The sequence below is a fragment of the Antechinus flavipes genome, chromosome 4 (genome assembly GCF_016432865.1).
Source record: "Antechinus flavipes isolate AdamAnt ecotype Samford, QLD, Australia chromosome 4, AdamAnt_v2, whole genome shotgun sequence".
Taxonomy (NCBI): domain Eukaryota; kingdom Metazoa; phylum Chordata; class Mammalia; order Dasyuromorphia; family Dasyuridae; genus Antechinus; species Antechinus flavipes.
Window position 1 is genome coordinate 421,547,667 of NC_067401.1, and position 24,824 is coordinate 421,572,490.

General features: G+C 38.6%; 1 protein-coding gene across 1 annotated transcript in view; it reads right to left on the reverse strand.

The window, feature by feature from the left end:
- Nucleotides 1–2,023: 2,023 nt before the first annotated feature.
- Nucleotides 2,024–24,824, reverse strand: part of TNN (tenascin N) — a 76,391-nt gene continuing 53,590 nt past the window's right edge. Inside the window, 7 exon segments of the mRNA XM_051998920.1 lie at nt 2,024–3,370; nt 7,821–7,984; nt 9,907–10,074; nt 11,030–11,126; nt 20,066–20,217; nt 21,163–21,295; nt 24,201–24,331. Coding sequence (XP_051854880.1) covers nt 3,218–3,370; nt 7,821–7,984; nt 9,907–10,074; nt 11,030–11,126; nt 20,066–20,217; nt 21,163–21,295; nt 24,201–24,331 — 998 coding nt within the window. The 3' untranslated portion in view covers nt 2,024–3,217.

Sequence of the window (24,824 nt, forward strand, 5' to 3'; positions counted from 1 at the left end):
TTGGATATGTGGGTGAGAGTGCAGAATCGAGGGTGATACCAAGGTTTTGAGCCTGGGTGAATGGGAAGATGGCAAGATAAAGTGGAGCAGATGGTCTCCTCCACTGCTGTCAAAACCATTTGATGTCCTTGGACAGGAGATGTCAGAAGCTTTCTCTAATCAGATTACTTCTTCTCTGCTGTTTTAAATCAAATGGACTGTTTAATTGTAAAAATTTAGTCACTCCCCTCTTTCCTGCCCTTCAACAAGGAGTGTTTATTTCCCTCCCCAAATTACAAATTCTTCCAGCTATATGATAAATGATCCCCTAAAAAGTACCCTCACCCCCATTTGGTTTTTCCTTTCTTGTCCTTCAAAAATCTTAAACTTAAGAAAGCTGATTGTTAAATGGTCACTGATACCTCAAAAACTGATAAAAATCAGAGCATGGTATTTTTTGCCCATTATCAAGATTTAAGAAAGGGTGGGGTGGGTGTGACTAAGGGACACTGTGGATAGAGCATCAGGACCTCAGACACCTATCAGCTGCATGAGCCTGGGTAAATCAATCATCCTTGTATATGTTTTGGTTTCTTGTGTGTAAAAAAGGCTGGAGAAGGAAGTGGCAAATCACTGCAGTATCTTTAACAAGAAAATCCCAAAATAGGGTTACAAAGGGTCAGTCAACAGCAAAAAAGAAAGTGGGGAAGAAGATATTAATAATATAGATTAATTATTTATTATTTATTATAGATTATTTTTCTGAGAGACAGTTAGGTTGGGGGGGTTGTTTGCTTGTTTTTCAGAGAGTTAGTTGTTAAATATTTACCAACACACCACTGTCTATTCCCTATCTGATTTAAATTGCTACAGAATGTTGTTTATTAACTTTGTAACCTTTGCAGAGGGAGATGAATATGGACACAGTTCTACTTAAAGAAAGTCTAGTCCATTGGAGACTCATTTTCCATTAAGTGGCTCCCTCAGTTAGTTTAAAACAAACTTTCTAATTTCATTCCAAGGATAAAATGAGATAATATTTGTAAAGTACTTTGCAAACCTTAAAGCTATATAAATGCTACCTAAGGTATTATTTCCAATTAATCTCTAAAGTTATTTGTCTTCCACTCAGCAGACGTGCTGATGGGCAAGATTTTCTCAAACCAGATTGTGTCAATCCAAGCTGAGAAATTCCTCAACATCCTCAATAGTAATAAGAAAGCTTAGAAAAAGGAAGAGTTTGACTTTGAAATGCCTATAATTCAAAATATATAAAAGACCATTCATAATGCAAGAAAGAGCTTAGGAAAGGATTGGATCTCAGAATTATCAGCCAAGATGATCACTGAATTTATGGAAGCTAATGACTATGGATCTCACTATGTTATTATAAGAAAAGAGTTTAAAAAAATTTAAGAAAGAAAAGAGTTCTACAAACCTTAAATTAATTTATATATACTTCACTAATGTGATGATTATTATTACTTTTGCCCCTGTGAAGTAATAGAAGCATTATTATTGCCATTTTATAGAAGAACAAACCGAGGCTCAGAGAGAAGTGACTCATTCAGGATCACTCAACTAATAAGTATTAGATTGAGGACCTGAATTCAGTTCTCCTAACCTAGGGTCAAGACTTTATTTCAATTATACTATATTACAATTTGGGAGAAATACTAAAAAAAAAGGGGGGGGAGTTATAGGATGATAATTCATTCTTACAGGTGGTTTCAAAATCTGGAGATGTCAAGGCCGTCCTTCTGTTTGAAAGTGTAATATATAACTTAGTACCTGAGCTCTGGAAGTAGACTGGGCTTTTACAAACCATTTCCTTCCCTCTTCCCTCCCTCCTTCTCTCCCAGCTCTTCACCTTTTCCACTATCTCTATTAGTCATGAAGCAAATAATGGGGCTTCGCCCCAAGTTCCTTCACTGTGACCAAATTGTAACTTTCTGAACACTTGAGCAAAAATGTTGCGTTCACATGTACTTATATGGGGTAGGAGTGAAAGTAAAAAAGAAAAACAAAGTAAGGAATTTGGAGATTTGTTTTTTTGTAATCAAGTGATTTATTTATTTTTTCAGAAATAGAAATGTAAGGTACTGAATAGTAACCAAATTACCTAATAGAAAATGTTCCACAATGGTAAGAAAAAAAACAAAATTATTTGACCTTTCTGAGTTTCCATAACAAGAATCGAGGCTTCCCAGCCTACTGTTTGGAGGGTTTATAATATCCAACAATTTCAAAAAATTCAGGCACAAAGGGTTATTTAACAACACCAAGCATTAGGAAAGGGTCTGGACAAATGAGCAAGGTTAGGACTTGATGAGTGGTACAGCGGGGTGGAATAGAAACTCTATGGAAAAACAATTTTTAAAACATGCTAAATTATTTTAAGTCTGGGTGAATACAGGCTAATCCACAAAGCAAACAGCTCTATGAAAGCAGTTATATAGATTAGACTAAGAATTGTCTTGAGATGGAAAATGGGCAGCATAATAAAAGCTTTATTCCCTAGAATATTAGAGGAATAAGATTTCATAAAAATTTCCATTAACCATATGTTTCAGGGAGTCTCTCCAGCCCTGCCTTCACCCTCTCCTTGCTTTCCTTCTCAACACCTGTTGGTGAGAGAAAGAGCAATGAGGAATCCAATGCTAAAGAAAGAATGATGGACTATAAACTTCTGGCAAATGCGGTAACCTCATCATTCTGTTCCCATTGGGTGGTCTTACTGGACAGACTTGTGTCAATCAATCAATTAACAAGCATTTATTGACTGCATTCAAGGAGCTTCTGTTCTATCAATAGAATGACATGCTCATACAAATACATACAAAATATATACTGAGGGATCCAAGAAGTGACAGTTCCTGGATTGGTGATTTATAGACTTCTCAAGTCATTTCATATCACTAGAATATCACTGGGGTAAGGTTGAGCATCCTTGCCAGCATGGTATTAATTTGCTATGCAACCACTTTTTTAAAAATCTAAATCCTAAGTGCAGATAATGTTGCATCAGTGAAGATGGAGAAGAAAAGAGAATTGTTATGGCTTGGGGTTTGTCAGAATGTACCTGTAGATTGGGTTTCTGACGAGAACAGAAATTAGAGATCACACACATTTCCCCCACACAGCTCAGATCTTAATTCAAGTTTAGCCAATGAGTAATCTACCCACCCCCATCCAAAAATCTCTGCAACTTTACATGATTTCTTATTCCACCTCCCAGTCAATTGGATCTTCTGTTGATTATTCTCTTCCCTGCCAACATCCTTTTCTTCCTTCCCAGCACTTGCTTCCCACTGAAACCATGAGGGCGGATCTTCAGCTCCACATAAGGGATGGAAAATTCATGTCCTTTCCATGGCTCCCAATTCACCCCCTAAAGGAAAAAAAAAAGCCAAGAAGACTCAGGATATTTAGGAGACAAGAAGAGACAATGAATTGTCTTCTTTGCCTACTTCTTTGCCTGCTAAACCACTTCCTGTTTGTCATAGCAAATGGTAGAAGAAAACAAAGAAAGAGTGTGGTACACACTGAAAATTAGACATGGACAGGAGAACAGAATTCTAATCACAGCTCTGCCCATAACTTAGACACGCCACCTCTCTGGACTTCAGGTGTCCTTTGTTTAAAATAAGAGCCTTTTCTGCTTAAAGGAGGAGGGATGACTGGATGTTTTTCAGAGGTCCATTTCACCTCTATTATTGGGACAGCTAGGAGGCACAGTGGATAATTTTTAGAACTTGGAGTTCAGAAGACCTGAGTTTCTCTTCAGGTCTCAATTACTTAGTAGCTGGGAAAAAATTTCTGGGTCTCTGTTTCCTTGTTTGTAAAATTAGGGGATTGGATTCAATAGCTTCAAAGTCCCTTCCAAAAATTATATGATCCAAGCAGTAATTGGAGGATCTCTGATGTGGAAGATGAGGTCTTTGTCACCAAATGTCTATTTTGGGGGGAAGTCTTAGCTTAATCAGAATGATATTTGGAAATGGAGCTGCCTTCACACTCCTGACAGTGTGAGCACAATGATAAAGCAAAGCAGGCAAAGAATCCACAGAATTTTCTGCCTTCTGCAGAAAGAATATGTGATTCCAGTAGAGAAAACAACTAGTTAAAACAGAGGTGATACGACTGAAAGGAACTTTAGGGACACTGTTCAACTCCTTCATTTTATAGAAAGGAAATTAAAACAGTGACTTGTCCAAGGTGTCACAGGTTGAAAATGGCCCCCAGGGTTCCATCTCCATATCCAGCACTCTTCCCAGTGCGCCATGCTGCTTCCATGACAAATGGGTCAGCTTTGACATAGAGGACCAATTCTGCTTGATTGGTATTGAATTTAATCCCTTACCCCTTCCTACCCCTAGCACAGAAATATACACACACACATACTCACCCTCACAAAGAGGAAGGGCATCAATTACTAAAGCACTCTTATTGGCAAGATGTGCAAAACCAGTTTCATTTCAGATTGTTTGTTTTCTCCTCTGGAGAAACAAATAGCTCACTAAAAATTAAATTCTGTTTTCTGTCATTTGACTGGTGAGTTCAATAATATTCAATTTGCTTAATAACCTTGTGACCTGGCCAAGAGATGACCCAAGTGACCATTTTTGTGTATTTTAATTTGTGAGGTAAATAATAAATAAGAGTTAAATGCCTTGTAGCCGGTAAGGCAAGCCCATTAACCAGATGAATGTCTTTCATTAGGGAATCTAGTGAAGGTTTAAGCAATGCTAGTGGCTCATTTTAAACACCTGCTGGGAGGTGTTCTTTGAGCTTTCCTAAGCTATCTTCATCACTCAAGGACCTGGCCCTTCCATTGCTAGGGGGCTTAACCTCACTTTTCCTATGTCTGTGGATTGGGAGGAACCCTGATCCGGCCAGTACTAAATAAATCAAAATGGAATGGACAATCTGACCTTTAAATAGTTTACAAAATGTTTTATCCACATTATATCATTTGCTCCTCCTTTTTACTTATTTTCCAATTCAGTCAAGCTGGCCTGCATGCTATTCCTCTAGGTTGGCACTCCTTCTCACTCCGTGCCATTGCCTTTCCCCATCTTATCATCAAGGCTTTCAGAATCCTTAGTTTGTTTGAAAGTTCAAACTCAGGAACCAACTTCTACAGGAAATCTTTTTTGATTTAATAGTTTCACTTTCCTCAAATTACATTGCATTTTAGTACTTAAAAAGTTGTATCCTTTAAATGGCCAAAGGATATGAACAGACAACTTTCAGATGAAGAAATTAAAACCAATTCTAGTCATATAAAAAAAATGCTCTAAATCACTATTGATCAGAGAAATTCAAATTAAGAAAACTTGGAGGTACCACTACACATCTCTCAGATTGTCTAAGATGACAGGAGAAGATGATGATCAATGTTGGAGGGGTTGTGGGAAAACTAGGATACTGATACATTGTTGGTGGAATTGTGAAGTGATCCAACCACTCTGGAAAGCAACATGGAATTATGCCCATGGGGCTATCAAATTGTGTATACCCTTTGATCCAGCAGTGTCTCTACTGGGTCTGTATCCAAAAGAGCATAAAAAAGGGAAAAGGACCTACCTATGCAAAAGTGTTTGTAGCAGCCCTTTTTGTAGTGGTAAGGAACTGGAAGATGAGTGGATGCCCATAAGTTGGGGAATGACTGAATAAGTTATGGTATACGAATGTTATAGAATATTATTGTTCTATAAGAAACAATCAGCAGGATGGTTTTAGAGAGGCCTGGAGAGAGTTGTATGAATAGATGCTAAGTGAAATGAGTAGAACCAGGAGATCATTGTACACAACAACAAGATTATACAATGATCAATTCTGATGGACATGGCTCTTTTCAACAATGAGATGATTCAGGCTCATTCCAATGATTTTGTGATGAAGAGGGCCATCTGCAGCCAGAGAGAGGATCATGGAAACTGAGTATGGATCACAAAATAGCATTTTTATTCTTTTTGTTGTTGTTTGCTTGCATTTTGTTTTCTTTCTCATTTTTTCTTTTTTGGTCTGATTTTTCTTGTGCAGCAAGATAAGTGTATAAATATGTATACATATATTGAATTTAACATATATCTTAATATGTTTAACATATATTGGATTGCTTGCCATTTAGGGGAGAGAGTGGGAGAAAGGGGGAAAATTGGAACACAAGGTTTAATAAGGGTCAATGTTGAAAAATTATCCATGCTTTGGTTTTGAAAATAAAAACCTTTAATTAAAAAGAAGAAAAATAAATAATAATAATAATAATAAAAGATTATACAATGATCAATTCTGATAGACTTGGCTCTTTTCAATAATGAGATGATTCAAGCCAATTCAATAGACTTGTGATGGAGAAAGCCATCTGCACCCAGAGAGAGGACTGTGGGGACTCAGTGTGGATCACATCATAGTATTGCCCAAGATCGCCCAGTTAGAAAGTAAGGTATTATTTACATCCTTATCTGACTCCAAAGCCAGTGCTCAAGATTCATTCCACACATAGCAACATGATGATGTTTGTGGAAATGAGACCCAGGAAAAAGGATTGAAAATGACCTGTGCTAGACTCATGACATAGTAGGTATGAAAATCGCTGCTACTCAGAGACATGAATGGAACAATTAATGAAAAATCTTTGGAGCACAGAAGGGCAGAGGACACTCTCACACACTAGCCTGGGTTGGGCAAACATGAAAACAAGAAACTGATTCAGAAAAATTCCATGGGTAAAATGCAGGGGAGTCTATGAGTCAGAAGTCAGGTGGTTTGGAAGAGAGCAATTTTATGGGCTCAAACAGAAAGCACCTTGTTTCCTGAGGCCTCCAAGAACCTGAGATATATAATTGTGAGCCAAGAAGGGAAATGACACACCCATTAAGAAAGTTTGATTCATATTTAAACCTCTGTGAGAGTGAATGCAGTATATAGTATCACATTGTATGTTTTCCCTAATTTGTACATGATTTGTTCTCCAAGCTCACCCTTGAATTTTAGCAGGGAAAAAGAAGTATGCTCTTTAAATGCCTGACTCAACTAGTTAGGCTGATGGAATCACACAGTAAAGAAAGGAATATATTCCAAGAAGAATCTTGGGAAAGGTCAGGTCCCAAAGGCACAATATTTGAAGAAACATTTATAGTAAGGTCAGCAAAAAGTTTCTCAAGCAGTAGAAAAAACCAGCCCAGAGAACTTTGTTCAGAAATCGCTTTTCAATCAATTCTTTTCAACAATCATGCGAGACTACTATGTGCCAAACATGATGAGAAGTAAGCTCTGGCATTCAAGAATCAAAAGGAAACAGTCCCTGTTTTTCAGGGGTGTAGATACCACGCAGGAAGTGGGGGAAGAAAAGAAAAGGGATGCCAAATGTGCAGAGATGAGGACGTGCAAAAAAGTAAAACAGTAAATAAATAGAAAATATTTTTGAAGCAAAGGGAGCACCAACCACTGAGGAAGCAGGAAAGATTTCTTGAAGAAAGTGACCCTTGCGAAAAGCTACAGATGAGGAGGAAGAATATTCTAGGGATGCGCAACAGCATGGACATAGGTACCGAAGGGGGAGAGGGAACCATTCTGCACAAAAAACAGCAAGTAAGCCAGTCTGACTGGAATGAGAAATGAAAAAGAGGATTCCTTTGAAATCAGCCTGGAAATACCAGTTGAAGGAAGATTGTAGAGGGCTTTAAATACCAAGCAGAAGATCTTGTAACTTATCTTAGAGGCAATAGGGAACTGCTGAACTTCATGAGCCACAGAGTTATGTTACCACACTTGTGTATCATCCTGTGCAATTAGAGAAGAGACTTCTTGGAAAGAAAGTGTCTGAACCTTACCTCACTGTGTTTGGTTTCTCCATATCGGCCATTGGGGTTTGCCAGGTGGCAATTCTTATACCACCAGCCTCCGTGATGCGTCAGGGCACAGTTGCTGAGAGCAATGTCATTGTCTCTGTCAAAGGTGGTGAATTTCCATCCATTGTGGTAAGAGAGAGCATCACCTGCAAGGAAGAGATAGAAGAATAAAGTCTCAGAAGGTTACCCAAAGTGCCGACACTTTCATAAGGAAAAAAGCATTAGAACAGAATTATAGATTTAAAACAGAAATGAACCCAAAAATCTATCCAGTATAACTCCCTTACTTTACAGAGGAGGAAACCAAGATTCAGAGAAGAGGTTAAGTGATGTTTACACAAACATCATAAAGTGCCATGTTCTAAAAATAACATATGTCCTCTTGATTAATTCTTGGCCAGATATCTCTTTGCTACAAATTCACCAGATAGCTTGGAGACAGAGAAATAGCATTATTTTAAATTTATACCTACAGTCTTTTTTAAAAAATTCAGTCTAGCTCTGTACTTCTACTGGACATTTCTATTTGGTGATTCTCTGTCTCTTCAAACTCAACATATTCAAAAACCAAATTAACTCAATTTCATCCCAAAGAAAGATCTTCCCTAGAATACCCCTCTGACAATGCCATTGTTGTAAGATCATTGGATGATAAATCTTGAGCTGCATGAAGCCTTAGAGGTAATCTGATTATTACCTTGCTCGTTTGCTATTCATCCGTCATTTTCAGTCTTGTCCCACTCTTTGTGTCACTATCTATAGATTTCTCATAATCTTTCTGATATCTTAGATTTCAAATCTCTATAATCCATCTTATTTTCTCATTTTCCATCCAAAAATCATTCTCATTGTCGGAGAAAAGAGAAAAAAATAAGGTTTGAGTAGCCCTTTCGTTCATTATCATTCTCCTATCTTCTTTTCCCTAATAGAATAAAAACTCCTTTTTGTTGTCCATTGCCTTCTTCATCAGCCTTATCTCATCAGGAGAATGAGGGCTCCTAACACTTTTCTTACAGGACTATGACACAGTTTTGTGTTAATTCTCTATTATTCTCTTTCGTCTTTTCTGCGATCTTTAAAAATCTACACTGGGTGGTGAGTTCCTTTGTCCAAACTTATTAGTCTCTTTTAAACAATTTTTCCTTTTCCTCATCATTCAGATCATCAAAGAGAAGTTCTTTGCAGCTTCAGAATTTCATAATTAAAAGTTTCCCATACTTCCTGTGTTGACTTCTGTGGTAGAATTTAAGTCAGTCATTTAGAATGGATGTCAAAGAATGCCGGCCTCTATCACAAATGCTAGTCTACTAAGTCACACAAACAAGAAATTGAGCCTTTGCTCCTATTTTTCTCCTCTCCTCACCTTCCAATCTTAAACATCCATTAAAGACCAGCTTGAATCTTTTTTCTCTTCATGATTAGTCCAGATCTTACTGAATGTTCTCCAATCCCTCCTCTGAAAGGAAAAGAGAAAGAGAAGGAAAGAGAGAGGGAGGGAGGGAGGGAGAAAGGAAGGGAAGAAGGAAGGAAAGAAAGAAAGAAAGAGAAAGAAAGGAAGAAAGAAAGAAAGGAAGGAAGGAAGAAAAAAGAAAGAAAGAAAGAAAGAAAAGGAGGGAGGGAGGAAAGGAAGAAAGGAGAGAGGGAGGAAGGAAGAAAGGAAGAGGAAGGAAGGAAAGAGAGAAAGAGAAAGGAATAAAAAAGAAGGAAAACAAAGAAAAAAGAAAGGAAAGAAATAGGCTTTTCCTGACCCCCCCCCAAGTTGCCGATGTCTTCCACCCAAAATTATCTTGTATTTACATTGTATATATTTTGTATAGACTTATATTTATACCTCTTTCCCTTAATGGAATGAAAACTCTTTGTGTTTGTAGTCCCAGCCCTTGGTGCTTAATATCTGACATGACAGAGGGCACTGGATAAAAATGGACTTATTGGTTGATTGGTGCCGAGCCTGGAACTTAAAAACCGTCTGTGGCTGGATGGGTGATGACGCCAGCTGCACCATCCCCAGATCGCCAACGGGCAGTAACTGAGCTGTCAGAGCCAGGAGTGAGCCTGGCATCCTTACCTGCTGTGCCCCTGTATTTCCCCACTGTCAGCTTATATCTGTCCTTGCTAGAAGCCACTTGAAAAAAATCATAGACCGCATAGGCAGACTCATTTGCTGTCTGTAAGTCCACCCGCACCTCATATCGGACTGGTGTTCCAGTGGTAAGATTGTGTAGTTTCTCAAGTCCTGAAATAATAAGGAATAAGAGTTTAATTAGTCCACCATTCAAGAAACTGACTACCAACAAGACACCCGTGTGGTTTCTAGGTCCATAATATAAAACCAGTCTCCTTTGCTCTCACCCTAAAATGTATTTCCCACTATGAGGAAAGGAGAGAAAAGAAAGGGGAAGGAGGGAAGGATTTCATGGGATCGGGCCACCAAAGATTTATGACCTCCCTGGGCAAGCTACCTTCCAGCTATCTGATCTTTAAAATGAAGGATATACTATTTGTCATTCATTTAACTCCCTGAGTAGGCACATGCATTAACTAGAAAAGCATTAGAAGGATGTCTGCAGCTAAAGGGAAAGCAAATACTATCAATTTTTGTTTAATCAGGGGCTAAGGATCCAATCTGGAGGTCTTTGAATTCTCCAACCAAGTGCTTCTTACTTTCTTGGCCTTTTCATTACTCATTAACACCTTCACCACAGCTGGGACAGAAAAAAGGAAAGGAGATAAAATCTTAATAATTACTGACATTAGTGATGGGGCCTCAGGGAACATTAAAATTGCTGGTGGGATAGCTTTGAATCCCATTCAACTTCCCCCAACTTTTTCAGTCTCTTTCCACAGATCTGGTATTTAATTTTTCTGGTGCTCCAGCCAAATGATAAAAGACAGAAACACAGGAAGAAAAGCTGCTTCATAGTATCTATCTTCAGTTTTCCTCCAAGCCCAGAGTATCAGAAAATCTGACCAGAGGCCTTCCCATGTGGTCACTCCATAGAGTCATAGATTCTGCAAGTCCATTATTAATTATTGGGACCTGCTCTGAACTCACAATGCTTCAATAAACTGCCCAACCTCCCAAGGTCAGGATTATCCATCCAGCCATCCAGCCATCCATTGAACATCCATCCATCCATCCATCCATTCATCCTTCAGCACTATCCCTTAAAATTGTTCATAGATCATACCAAACCAGAATTCCCTCATGGGATCTCCAAAACCTTCCACATAGCTCCTCCAGCGCTTAAAGAAGTCCAACTGACCAGTGTTTCGTCTCTGAAATACCTGTCATGGGAGAAAAGTTCATGACATTTCCCACTTTCAACATATAGACAGTTTGGCAGTTATTATTCCAATTGCATCTGACTCCCCACGAGCTCATTTTGGGAGTTTTTTGGCAAGAATACCAAAGTAGTTTGCCATTTCCTTCTCCAGGTTATTATAAAAATGAGGAAACTAAGGCGACTTGTCCAGGATCACACAGCTAGGAAGAGTCTGATAATGTATTTGAACTCAGGACTTCCTGACTCCAGGCCCAATGATCTATCTTCTGTTCCACTTAGCTTCCCAGATAGAGACAGAGACAGAGACAGAGAGACAGACAGACAGACATAGACAAAGACATATCTATATCTATATCTACATCTATGTCTATCACTGGGTACAGAAAAAGAATAGTATCCATATTCCCCCAGATACTGTTGAACAGGAAAGGAATACAAATCGTTATATATAGACTTGTTGGTTTCTCATTTATTTAGCTATTTATATTTAGTTATTATTCATATTTTTACAATCTATATTTTTACATACCCATTTATGTATCCATTGTGTGCCAAGCATTGCTATTCATAGTGGGCTATCTAAAACAAGGAGATTCATATTCTCCATCCTTAAGTGTCTCATGTGATCCAAAAGTCATAGAGAAGAGAGTCATAGGGAGTTTGGATTGTGGGAATTGAAAAAACATTCTTGATTTCTTTCTTTAAATTATGGGCCTTTTAGCATCGTACAAGGCACTGAGGCACTTTATCACTGGCCATCTTGTGTTATTATCTACCGGTTCCATGTGGATTTCTCTTTGGGGGTACAATTAGTTTCAAGGTCATTAATTCTTTGTATGTCCTAGATCCTTTTGTCAGGTTGGGGAAGCCACACTGGATCGCTTCTCAAAATCTTGTTGTTAGGTGCATAAAATAAAATACACAGGATTATTAAAAAAAACAATTATATTGAAAAAGTTATCAAAATATCTTTTAAAAAAAGCAGATTCATGGACCCCAGGTTAAGTTTTTGGTCTTTTTTTTTTTCAAGATCCCTTTGTTGCCTAGTCTGTTCAGAAAACAAATAACTGACATTTATGGAATATTTTCCCTTGTGTGATCAGTGGTGCTCATTAGTCCTGTTTTGAAGATGACTTAAGGAGGCATCTACGTGCCTCTATGTGTAATGAAGCAATTTGCTCCACAACCACAGAACTCGGGGCAGGGGCAGTCCTGCCAGAGTTGAAACCAACATTTTCTAACTCCAATTCCACTGTTCTTCCCACTGCACCACACCACCTTTTCAATAAATGTTTGTTTGAATTGAATTGTTTAATGGAGACAATGAGAGCTGTTTTCTATTTCCTTCTCAGAGTTGGCTTCCTAACTAGTGTAGTGGATAAAGACTAGGGTCAGGAAGTCTCAGTTCAAATGTGATTTCAGTCACCAGCTTTGTGACCCAGTCAAAAGAACTAGAAAAAGAAATGGAATCTTTGCACACAAAACAACCAAAATGACAACAAAAACAAATGGGCTCATGAAGAGAACTAGACTGAACAACTTTTTCCTTCTTCCCTCCCTCCCTTTCCTCCTTTTTCTTCCTTCCTTTCTTTCATTCACATTCTCTTCCTTTCCTTTTTTCTCTCTTCCTTCCTTCCTTCCTTTCATTCATTCTTTCTCTCTTCCTTCCTTTTGATGGGGGGAACCCTGAAGCTGTCTTCTTACTTTGGGGGGAACACTTGAGAAGTTCTCCTTGAACTCTTGGGAAGCTCTCCCCCTGCAAAAGATCCGCTCCAGGGAATCAAGATAAAGTGCTTTCATTTTGTTATCGTGGTGGGACTAAGTTGAGTACAGAACCACTCCTTACTTAGCTCAAACTTAAGTAGTCTCATTTAGCTGGAGATCTAGATTTCTATGACTCCTATTGAGCTGAAGATTAGCTCAGAACCACTCCCAGTAAATGGTCCCATTCTACTGGAAAACTAGGCTTGGGGGCAGTAACCTCATTCAACTGAAACTTCAGTTTCAAATCTCTTTTAAAAGAGCAAATTTGAGGCTTGTTTCTTTGCAGAGGACCTAAAAGCAGGACCATGCCAGGCCAAGGGACCTCTCTCTCTCTCTCCTTGGCATAGCTGCCCACTGAGAAGACATACTTTTCTCAGCATTAGCACTCCTCTTTATCTCTCTCTCTCTGCCAGGATTTCTCTGCTAGACCTTTAACTTTTCTGTCAGGACCTTGCCACTGAGGAAGTCAGCCTCCTAGCAAAAGTTGACTTCTCAGTGCCAATAAACTTCTTTTTGCCAGTCTAACTTTTTGGGTTCATAAATTCTTTTATGAAGGACCTAACCAGAAGGGCTTCCCACAACTCTCTGCCTTGCACCAAACCTCATCACTTTCATTCCTTCTTTCTTTCTTTCTCTTTTTTCTTCCTTCCTTTATTCCTTTCCTTCTTTCTCTCTTACTTACTTCCTTCCTTCATTCCCTCCTTTCTTTCATTCATTCATTCTTTCTCCCTTCCTTCCTTCCCTTTCCCTTCCTTCCTTCCCTTCCACTCTCTTTCTTTCTTGCTTCCTTCCTTCCTTTTTCCTTTCTTCCTTCCCTTCCTTTCTCCCTCCTTCCTTCCCTTCTTTCCCCTCTTTCTTTCTTTCTTTTTTTCTTCCTTTCTTTCTTCTTCTCATACTTTTCACTACTTTGGAAGGGAAACTTCTTTTAACCAGGGTAAATTGAATCCTTTCAAATGTGACAAACTTGAAAGTCTCATTATAAGTGTAATGTCTCCATCTCTGTGTACTATCAGGATTGACAACAGATAGCTCAGCTTGACCTCAATGGCCAGGCAAAATGCAATCATAACTAAGCTTAAAATGGATTCTTTCTTAGCAAAAAGGCCAGACTGGCAGTTCCCTATTCTTTTCTGTCTACTTTCCTTTATATTCATTTGAATGCAGAGGCAGAGTTGAAAACCCAGTCATCCATCCTTCTTCCTACCCTGCTTCACAACATTTGCCTTGAGGCAAGAGAATTAGAATGCTAGTTCTCTTGTATTAATAAGACGCGCTGAATCTTGATTGTGTGTTCCTTCTACTCTTTTCAGGAGGAGGAGCAACCTTTTTATCCCTTCTACTCCCTTCCAAGGATGCTAAAATCTCAGCTATGGAAGCTCATACTTTGATCCTTCCTTGGGATTAATTGTCCATAATGTGGTAGCACAAGAGTCAGGATAAAACAAAAAAGGAGTAAGTACCTTCCATTTAAGGGGAGCTAGGTGGCCCAGTGGATACCACACTAGGCTTGGAGTCAGGAATCCTTAAACCCTGTTTGAATCAGTTTTCATGTTTGTAAAAATGAGCTGGAAAAGGAAATGACAAACCGCTCCAGTATCTTTGCAAAAAAAAAAAAAACTCCAAATACCACAGAGAATCAGATACTACTGAAATGACTGCACACAACCACCTCACAGTTAGCTGAGATCCTTACCCTTTATCCAAGAGCCCTATTTCTTCAAAGTTGTCCCATTCCACTCGATCTCTTTATGGGAAAAATAAGGAGTCCAGACACATTTTTAGATATGCCCTTCCTAAAACTAAAGGCAATGTTGGTTCCATGAAAACGTGACTTTAACTGAAATAATGTTATGGAATATTTGCCTACATAAGAAGAGAGTTGAATAGAGCAAAACTGGAACAAAGTGGATGGGTAATAAGCAGGATCAGTAAAAGCAGATGGAGGGAGTTCTAGCAGGGCAAGGTTCGAGATGTCATGGCAGGATGTGTTTCTAATGTCTTCAAGACACTGTGAAATGATCTTATTTGGAGCACTTCAGGTATATCTGTGTTCTCAAGCAGAAATGAAGAAAATGAATGAAGAGATTGAAGTAAGTCATAAGATCATTGATCAACAGCTAGAAAGGAACTCTGGTCTAATGCTCTCATTTTACACATGGGTAAACTGAGATCCATAAAGGATAAGTAATTTGTCTCAGGTGACAAAGATAGTGTGGTATGAGAGGCAAAATTATAATCGAGGTCCCCAGCAGCAGGAGTATAATCCAAGTGTCCTGATTTCCCAATCCTTTAAGAATCTGACATTTTGGGGAAACTAGGTGATGCAGTGGATAGAGTATCAGCCCTGAAGTCAGGAAAACCTGAGTTTAAATCTGGTCTCAGACACTTAATACATCCTGGCTGTGTGACCTTGGACAAGTCACTTAACCCCAATCGCCTCAGCAAAAAAAAAAAAAAAAAAGAATCTGACATACAATGACACCTCTTATATAAAAATCACTCATGTGAAATCATTTGAAACTAAAGCCTAATATAACATAGCTTTTCTATAACACAACCATGTCCCCCCACCACATTTCTGCCCCATCCCCCAGCTCCAGAATTATAGAGATATTTTCACTGTATCTTCCATCAACACTAAGGATTCCAAGGTAATTTTGATATCAGGCTGTACTTTTTTGTTTGTTTAAATAACATTGGACAAGAGAATAACATTGTAGAAGGGGCAAGCCAGGGTGCTGGAGACTCAAGATTCTAATTTCTACCCTGAAACTATCTTTGCTGTTGGTTCTCGGTCAGACCTCTCTGTGTCTCAGTTTTCCCATTTGTTAAAATGAGGGAGTGTAAACTAAATGATCTCTAAGATTCTCCTCAACTTTAATTAGCTTCTGTATGATTTTATGAGGCTTTCTACAGGCATAGTAATAGCAGCCTCAATCAACCTACTTTGTATTAACATTCCTTCATCTAAGAACCTGCAATTATTATTTGCCCAATTTCTATTAATTTGCCCATTCTTCATAAACTGTATGTTGTTTTTGTCATTTCAATCAGATCTGACTTGTCATAATCCTTTTGGGGCTTTCTTGACAAAGATACTGGAGGGGGTTGCTATTTCCTTCTCGACTCATTTTACAGATGAGGAAACTGAGGCAGACAATGAAGTGACTTTCCCAGCATCACACATCTAGTAAGTATCTGGGCTTTATCCACTGCACCACATAGTTGTTCTCATAAACTACATAGTAGTTTATGAATAGAACACAAATCAGGAGAGACCTGAGTAGTGAGAAGGCCAGATGATTTCTCGGGTCCCTTCCAGCTATAATATGAATGCCAGCTGTTGCTGCCTCTTAATCATCTGAGCCTCATAAGGCTTTCTATGTTGGTAGAAGCACTCATTGTTCAGTAGTATTTTACTTGAAAGCAACAAAACATCAAATAATTTTTCTGATGAATCCTAAACCATTCTCTACTTGGGACCTAAGGGAGCCGTATCTGTCATATCTCCTCTTACTTTGAGCAACAGCAAAGTCAGGCGGTTTGGGGGGGATTTTTAGTAGTGAATAAGAAAGAGGAATTTTGAAGAAACAATAGGTGATTTATATTGGCATAGAGAGATTTAAGACTGAAGGGACCATATTTGAAATTGAGAAATCTTACACACTCATAAGCAAAAACTTAGAATAAATGAGCACTGAGCTCCTTCAACTCTCTATAGATTCTCCTCTGGAATCTTAGGCCACATTTTGCCACAGAAATTTCTTAGATAAATCAGATACAGATTTAATTTCTTTTCACTACTTCCTCTAATTTTTAAGCTATTTCTGATCTCCCAGTATAATGAATTAATTCATAAGGTGAGGGGGCGGGGTTAGAGAATAAATCAATACATGAGACCTCAAAGAAATGGCTCCTCAGGGAGTTCACCAACCTTTTGGTCAGGTGGTTTTCTAATTACTTTTCATATTTTTCATTATATTGGAGACTTTTTGCTGCCTTCTTGCAGGTGAAGTGCCATGTCTTCCCTCCTCTCTGGGATGCACTTTTAATTCTCTAGACTACATGGTAAATCTATTCAATAAACTCCAGGGGTTCCCTATCTTCCAGAATCAAATATAAAATCTTGTTTGCTCTCCATAATCTGGCTCCTTCCTCCCTTTCCAGCTTTCTTACCCTGCTTCCTTCTATGTACTCTGCAGTCCAGTGACATTGGCTCTTTGCTTCAAACAACACAACTCCATCTCTAGCTCAGAGCATTTTCTCTTGGCTCTTCTCTATGCTTGGGACTCCTTTCTTCCCTCCCTCTTCCTTCAGGCTTCCCTGATTTCCTTCAGGTCTCCCTTTCTACAAGAAACTTTTCCTATTTTCTTAATTTTAATATCTTTCCTCTAAGATGACTCCCAATTTATCCTGTCACATAGTATTTAATAAATGCTATTTGCCCAACTTAGGGCAATTTAGGATCCAATTTAGGATCCTAAAGCATAGATTCTGAAATTATAGGACTTGGATTCAAATCCTACCTCTGCTTATTTATTGCCTGGGTCACTTTGGATATGTCCCTTAATGTTCCTGGTCTTAAGTTTTCTTATATGTACTATGAGGGATCAGACTAAATGGCTTCTGAGGTAACTTTCACTTCTAGAAATTGTAATATTATAATTGTAATTGTAATATCCCCCTGGATTCAAATCCCACCTTTGACACACATATTAACTATATGACTCTGGGCGAGTCGAACACTCTAAATTTCAAAGCAGGTTCTGACCTGCATTGATAAAGAAAATGTCCTTTCTGGGGATTCCCTACATCAACAAATCATAGCTCCGTTTTTTAATTTTAGTTTTAGTTGGGTTTTTTTTTTAAGCCAGTGGAATTATAATCCACAAACCTTTCAAGATGGAGAAGATGGAAAACAAAGATGGAAATATGGCTTTAGTCTACCTAATAGGATCACAAATGCTCTCTGATAATCCTAATTCTAGCTCCCAGAAAATTCAGCTAGATCAGGGAAGTTTCTTCCGTCCTCTGCAAAGCAGTGAACTTCCTGCTGCCCGTTCTACAGATTTCTTCTGGAAGGGATTTAGAGCCTTGGGCAGCTTAGTACTACTTTCTAAAGGTGGCCCATAAAAACTGATGAATTTCCTGATTATCACAGATGCTGGAACTGTCAATAAAATGTAGTGGGGAGAAGTCAGAGAATTCTGCTTTGTACTCACTTTGAGGAAAGAATTGGGAAAGCTTAAACATACAACAACTATCATGGAGACTCGGACAGAAAACAAAAGCTGGGGAAGGTAGACAGTGGTTAAACTAATAGCCGGCATTAGTTGTGGCTAAGTAACTTTGCTTTTTTTTTTGTTTGTTTTGGTGAGGCAATTAGGACTAAATGACTTACCCAGGGTCACACAGCTGGTCTATATTAAATATCTGAGGTCGGATTTGAACTCAGGTCTTCCTGAATCCAGGGCCAGTGCTCTATCTACTGTGCTCCAAGTAATTTTATTATTATTGGGTTCTAGGAAAAAGCCAGGATGGACTGCAGTCAAATAGGGAGGATGGACATTTCCGAGCAAGCTGACTTATCTTTTCCTCAGATTACCATGAAGATACCTCTTTCCCTTCTCTGCCTTGGATTTCAGCATCCATGAAAGACAGCTTGAAAATGTTTGCCTAGTGGTCAACTATAGGCACAATTGCCCAGAATTAAGACTTTAAGCCTGAAGGGACACTATCTATTGAGTTACAAAGATACAGATGAAAAGCAGCAGGTACAGCCTTGTGTGTCTGGTCAGGCGGAAAGCCTCCCGTATTACTCTCTTTTCTGTCCCTTTTACAAATCAATCTGGAATTCCCCACCCAAGCCAATTATTGCCTTTCAGCCATCAGAGGCAGCTGTGCGGTTAATAAGTTTTCTTCTTCACTGCTTATCAGACAGGATCATTTTATCTGTGCTTGCTCCAGTCCATTTGGCTTCAAAGGGCCCCTGAGCAAATGGGTAAATGAATAAAGTTTGAGCACCCTGAGTTTATGCTTCCTTCTACCTAAAATGAGCTGGGGAGGGTACAACCAGAACACTGCAGGGCAGTGGGGAGAGGAAGTGATGAGGTCTAATAGTGTGGGACACAGGCTAGAGAAGATCACATTGTACTTAATGGCATCTCTTCAGTTAATTGGATGACTCTGATTGGATCAGGATAGGAGCCTCTGTGAATTATACGGACACTGCTCGAAGAGAATAAAGCCAAGAAGCAGGAGCTTCAGAGAGGACCAGAAACCCCGCTTTTAGCATCCTGACCCAAGTCTGAAATGCCCTGGTTCCTGTCAAACCACTGCCCTTGGGCAACAAGCCTTTATTCAGATGGCTGAGGCAGATGACATCTATGTAGATGATCTTAGTCCAGAACGTCTCCAATGTGTTTTCATGGCACGAGTGGATTCAGTTGGCTGGCTATTAACAAGGCTATTGCAGTGGGAAATGTGAGATAAAAGGAATCTAGTCTCAACTCTGAGACTTGCTTGCTGAGTGATGTGGATCAGTAAATAAACATTTATTAAGCACTTACTGTGTGCCAGGGATTAGTGCTGGGGATACAGAGAAAGAGAAAGGAATTCACATTCAGTGGTGGAGAAAACATGTAAATAATTAAGTACATAAAAGATATATACAAAACAAATAGAAAAAAAATAGCTTTGAAAAGGGGAAAGGACCATGGATTAGTATTGAAAGCCAAACGGTTCAGACCTTTTATTTTTGTGTCTACAGAGAGGCAAATTAAGGCTTGATGGATGTAGGAGAAAACTTCCTAACAATTATTGCTGCCCAAAAGGGGAATTGTCTGATTTAGGAGATAAATTATTTTCCCTCACCAGGCGTCTTCAAGCAAAGGTTGAATGACTGCTTATTGGTGATATAGGAGGGATTCATTTCTGACTTTGGATTGGACTAGATAATTCAAGCCCAGTTCTGTCCAAACCTGGGAGACACAACTTTTTTTTTTTTAATAACTAGTATAAATCTCCTTAAGTAATGCTGCAGCTAAATAGCTCCTCCATTCCAAATAAAATGAAAAAATTAATTTCCCAAGGCTTTGTGGAAAAGCTCTTGCCAACCCCTTGGCCTAGAAATGAATTACTAGGTAAAAAAAACCCTGGAAGAACCAAATTACTCACAATCCATCCACCTCCATCGGTGTCCATGTCACAGTACACTTGCATGGGCTGGTGGACATCACCATGCAGGTAGATTGTGTACATTCCACTGCCAACGTCTCCATTCTGTTGCACCTGACTGCAGTCAGACGGGTGGGGGAAGCGAGCCCCGACTGGGAACCGAGGAGAGAAAGCACCATTAGGGAAAGGCAAAGAAATGACAAACAGTGCCTCACATTATTCTGGGAGTCATCCTCTGGCTGTTACCTCACATTTTGTTGTTTAATCACTTCAAGCCTGTCTGACGCTCTGGGATCCCATTTGGGGTTTTTGTGGCAAAGACTCTGGAGTGCTTTGCCATTTCCTTCATCAACTCATTCTTCAGATCAGGAAACTGAGGCAAACAGGGTAAGTGACTTGCCCAGAGTCACCCAGATAGTAAGTATATGCGACTAGTTTTGAATTCAGATCTTCCTGACTCCAGGCCTGGAGTAGAGAGAGACTCTCTATCTCCCTCACTGCTATCTACGGCTTACCCTAGCAGGCCACATATCTTTTGTATTCTATCCACTTTGTTCTCCAGATATTCTCAAACATTCCTAACAGTGTTTTTGTTTCTCTCTCTCTCTCTCTCTCTCTCTCTCTCTCTCTCTCTCTCTCTCTCTCTGTTTCTCTCTCTCTCTATCTCTCTGTCTCTCTCTTTGTCTCTGTCTCTGTCTCTCTCTCTCTCTCTGTCTCTGTCTCTCTCTCTCTCTCTCTCTGTCTCTCTCTGTCTCTCTCTCTCTCTCTCTGTGTCTCAGTATGTGTGTATCTTTGTCTCTGTCTGTCTCTGTCTCTGTCTGTGTATGTGTGTGTGTCTGTCTGTCTGTCTCTGTCTATGTCTCTGTCTCTCTCTCTCTCTTAGCATATAATATACATATGTACATACACTTCTATACGTATTTTGGGGGATTTCTGAGACGAGCCCTCAATCACAACACATTTCCCTTTCTTCACTCCTATATAAGCCATAATATTGCAAACACTCGTTCCTCTCTAAAGCTCCTCCATCCTTTTCCAGCATCTGCTATATGCAATGCTTATAACAAATTATTGCCAGGCTTGAGACCCCATATTACCTGTGGATAAGTTAGTAGTTACCGTCCTGCTCTGCTGGTCACCCTTAAAGGCTACCAGAGAGATGGTGTACCTTTTTCCTAGACCAAGGCCTTGCAGCTCAAACCTCTGGTCCCCAGGCCCCAGCTTCACCTCCTGGAATGCAAACACATGTTACAAAACTGGTTATTCAATTTGATGAGTATAACTTGTGAGAGAGGCATTGCAAATCAGCTCCATCATGACTAGAGTTTGTGCTAATTTGATTTTTAGACAATTTTTATTATCTGCTGGTAATCTTCAATGTTCCCCAATCCCCAATCCAGAATTAATCAATCAAAAAACATTTCTTGAACACTTATAAGATATGGGAAATTTTATTAGGCACTACAGAAGACAAAAGGAAACATAAGATGGAAGCTTTTTAAAAAAAAAGTTTATAGTCTAATTTAGAAAGCATAAAAAAGATAAGCTGAAAAAAATAACTAAAAATATAGAAAGGGCAACATGACACGGTGGATAGAGAACTGGGCTGGGAGCCAAGAAAGTAGGTTCAAGCCTGGTCTCAGAGACATATAGTCACTATGTGACCAAGGGGAAAGATTTAATCTGTCTTCTCACAGACAATTAATTCCCTCATTCTCAATTACCAGTGAATTGCTGATCTTAATGGACAGAAGGAATTTCACTACAATGGGGGTTACTCCCCATTGATAAACTCACAGATTGATACTGAACCTTTCCAGTCCCCCCCCCATCTAAAACAATAAAGGACAAAATTGAATATGGTAATAGCCTATGGACAAAGAATATGATACAGACAAAAAGAGACAGGAGTTAAGAGTAGAGAGCAAATGCCATGAGCTGTTTGGGAAAGCTTCATGGAGGAAATAAGATTTGAATGAAGCTTGAAGGAGCAGCATGGAATTATGGAGTAAAAATGGGAGAACATTCCCTGTGAATTTTTATGAATAATGGTACAGAGACATATGCAGAATATGCTCAGGGAGCAATAGTGAGAGATAAGGCTGTAAAAGTAGGCTGCAGCCAGAATTTTGCATCCTCAACACGTAGTTTAGTGGTTATTGATTTGATGTGACCTTAAATATCAGGATAATGAGTTTGTACTTTATCCTATAGTTAATGAGAAGTCATTGAAAGGTTTAAAGCAAGGGAGTAACCTCAGGAAAGCCATATTTTATCAGCATTGAGCAAGATGGCTTTGTCTCATGAGAAACTGGACATTATTTAGGAAGTTACTACAGTAATGATAATAATTTACTAAGAAAGTTACATTATATAACATTTTCACATTTACAAAAGAATTTATATATTTTTATTTCATTTGAAAGTAGAGTTGAGATTCAAACCTTGCTTGGGCCCTGCTGATTCTAAGTCCAACAATTTTAACTATTTCCAGACATCATATTTTGGGGGGTTTTGTTTGTTTTTATGGGAGTTGGAAGAGAATTAACTGAAGCTATGAGTTAGTACAGTAGGCAGACTTCCATTATGGAAACTCCACCCTCAAAGTTTTAGCAATTCCCTGGTAATTTACCAGGAGTAAATACAAGGGGGTTTCACAGGAACCCCTTGAATTTACTCCTGGTAGCATATCTAGTCCTAGAAATAAATAGCGCTTTAGACTTCTAAGATTGGTCCTCTCTGATCTCAACAAGTGGTTGTTTTGTTTAATAATTTATATATAACAAACATAGGCTTAAAGTATGATGGGGACATCCGCTTCCCCACCAGAAAAACAAAACAAGCTTCAAAATAGAAGCAATTTCAAAGATACCACTCAATTCCAACATGAAATGAAGACGTGAAGGGTTTTGGATTGAAATTTTAATTCTTAGATGGAATAGTGGGATAGTGATACTATCAAAATAGGCATCTATGGAACCTATGGTTGCTTATTCTACCAGAGACTAAAAACTATCGAGCAAAGAGATATTTTTTTCCTTATACAGACCTCCTTCATTAAATGCAATCCACTTGTGTGCCATAGCATTACCTCCCTGGTGTCATGATTATTTCAAGAGCAAAAGTAAAAAAAAATATTCCTCCTATAGGTCTCAATATACACAATCAGCCAAAGACGTGAGACTAGAGAGCAATAAATCCTAATTTTTCTAATTTTCTACATTTCTAATTCCATTTTCTAATTCTAAACATGTTCAATCTGAGGATAATTAATGGTTAATTTCTTAAAGGATATGATCGTTTCATTTTTTTTGTCTTTTATCCCTAGTGCCTGGTAATTTAAGGAATATTACATAGAAGTGAACCAAATTGAATGAAATCAAATTGAATTGAATTGAATCAAATATATTTAGAGTGAAAAAGATAATCTTTTGGGTGAAGAGTAGAATGTTTACCACAACTATTTTTTAGAGGGAAGTTTTTATTATTAGGTCTTATTTTGACAAGAAGATCTCAAAGGCAGTCAAAGAGCAAAATATTGTGGGAAATATGGTCTCAAATATTACTGCCCCCTGAGATTCGTTTACCCTAGCCAGGTTAAAACTGGAAGCTAGCACAGTAGCTATCATTCATCTAAATTGGATATCTATCCAGAAATCATTAAATTGTCACTCTCCGAGAGTTGTGACATGGCACTTGCCTTCTACTATTTCAGTAAAATGGGATCCTCTTCAGAATGACCAAGTCTAGCATGGTAACTCTGCTCAGAGTGGACACTCAGAGTGGATACTAGATAGATAGATAGATAGATAGATAGATAGATAGATAGATAGATTTATCATATTGTCTCATGGTCCAGTGATCAACAAGATGACCAACTGAGCTCATGTACTTTAAATACAGGTGAGCAAAGGAAGGACAGTAAAATGGGATCCTCTTCAGAATGACCAAGTCTAACATGGCAATTCTGCTCAGAGTGGACACTCAGAGTGGACACTACATATATATATATATATTTTAAATCATATTGTCACATTGCCCAGTGATCAACAAGATGACCAACTGAGCTCAGGTACTTTAAATACAGGTGAACAAAGGAAAGACAGAAAAAAAAAAGATATAAAAAATCAAGTACCTTGCTGGTGCCATCTGGAGCTTGATAAGTTAGAATATAGCCATCAATCTGAGCAGAAGGTGGCATCCAGGTCACAACACCACTAGACTGTGTCACATCAGATGCACGGAGGTTTCTGGGAGGGTCAATAGCTGTTAATAAAGATTTGGTTAATTATTATTATTTAAATGAAAAGAAAAATGAAAACAAGGAATGAGGAGGAAGAGAGAAGGCAAAGAAATAGAAATGGAGATAAAAAGAAAAATAGAATATGTAAAATAAATATATGTATATACATGGTTGTATATACATATATATATATGTATGCATACTTGCATGTGTATTATACACACACAAACAGGTTTTAGAAAGTCATTCGGTTCCAATTTGGCATGAAGACATGAATAAAGGAAAAAAATGAAAACAAAGAGAAAGAGAAAGAAAAAGGTAAATATGTATTTATTAAGAGCTTAGTAAGTCCTAAGCACAGAGAGACAGACAACAAAAAGGAACTCTGGTTTTTTTTTTTCTGTCTTCCATATACTCCTCCATACAAGCTCCAGATGCAGTCATGGGTTATGAGTTATGCTGTAGGGAAGAAAACCTAAAATTCAGCAGGAGTATAATTCTCAATTATAATATTTG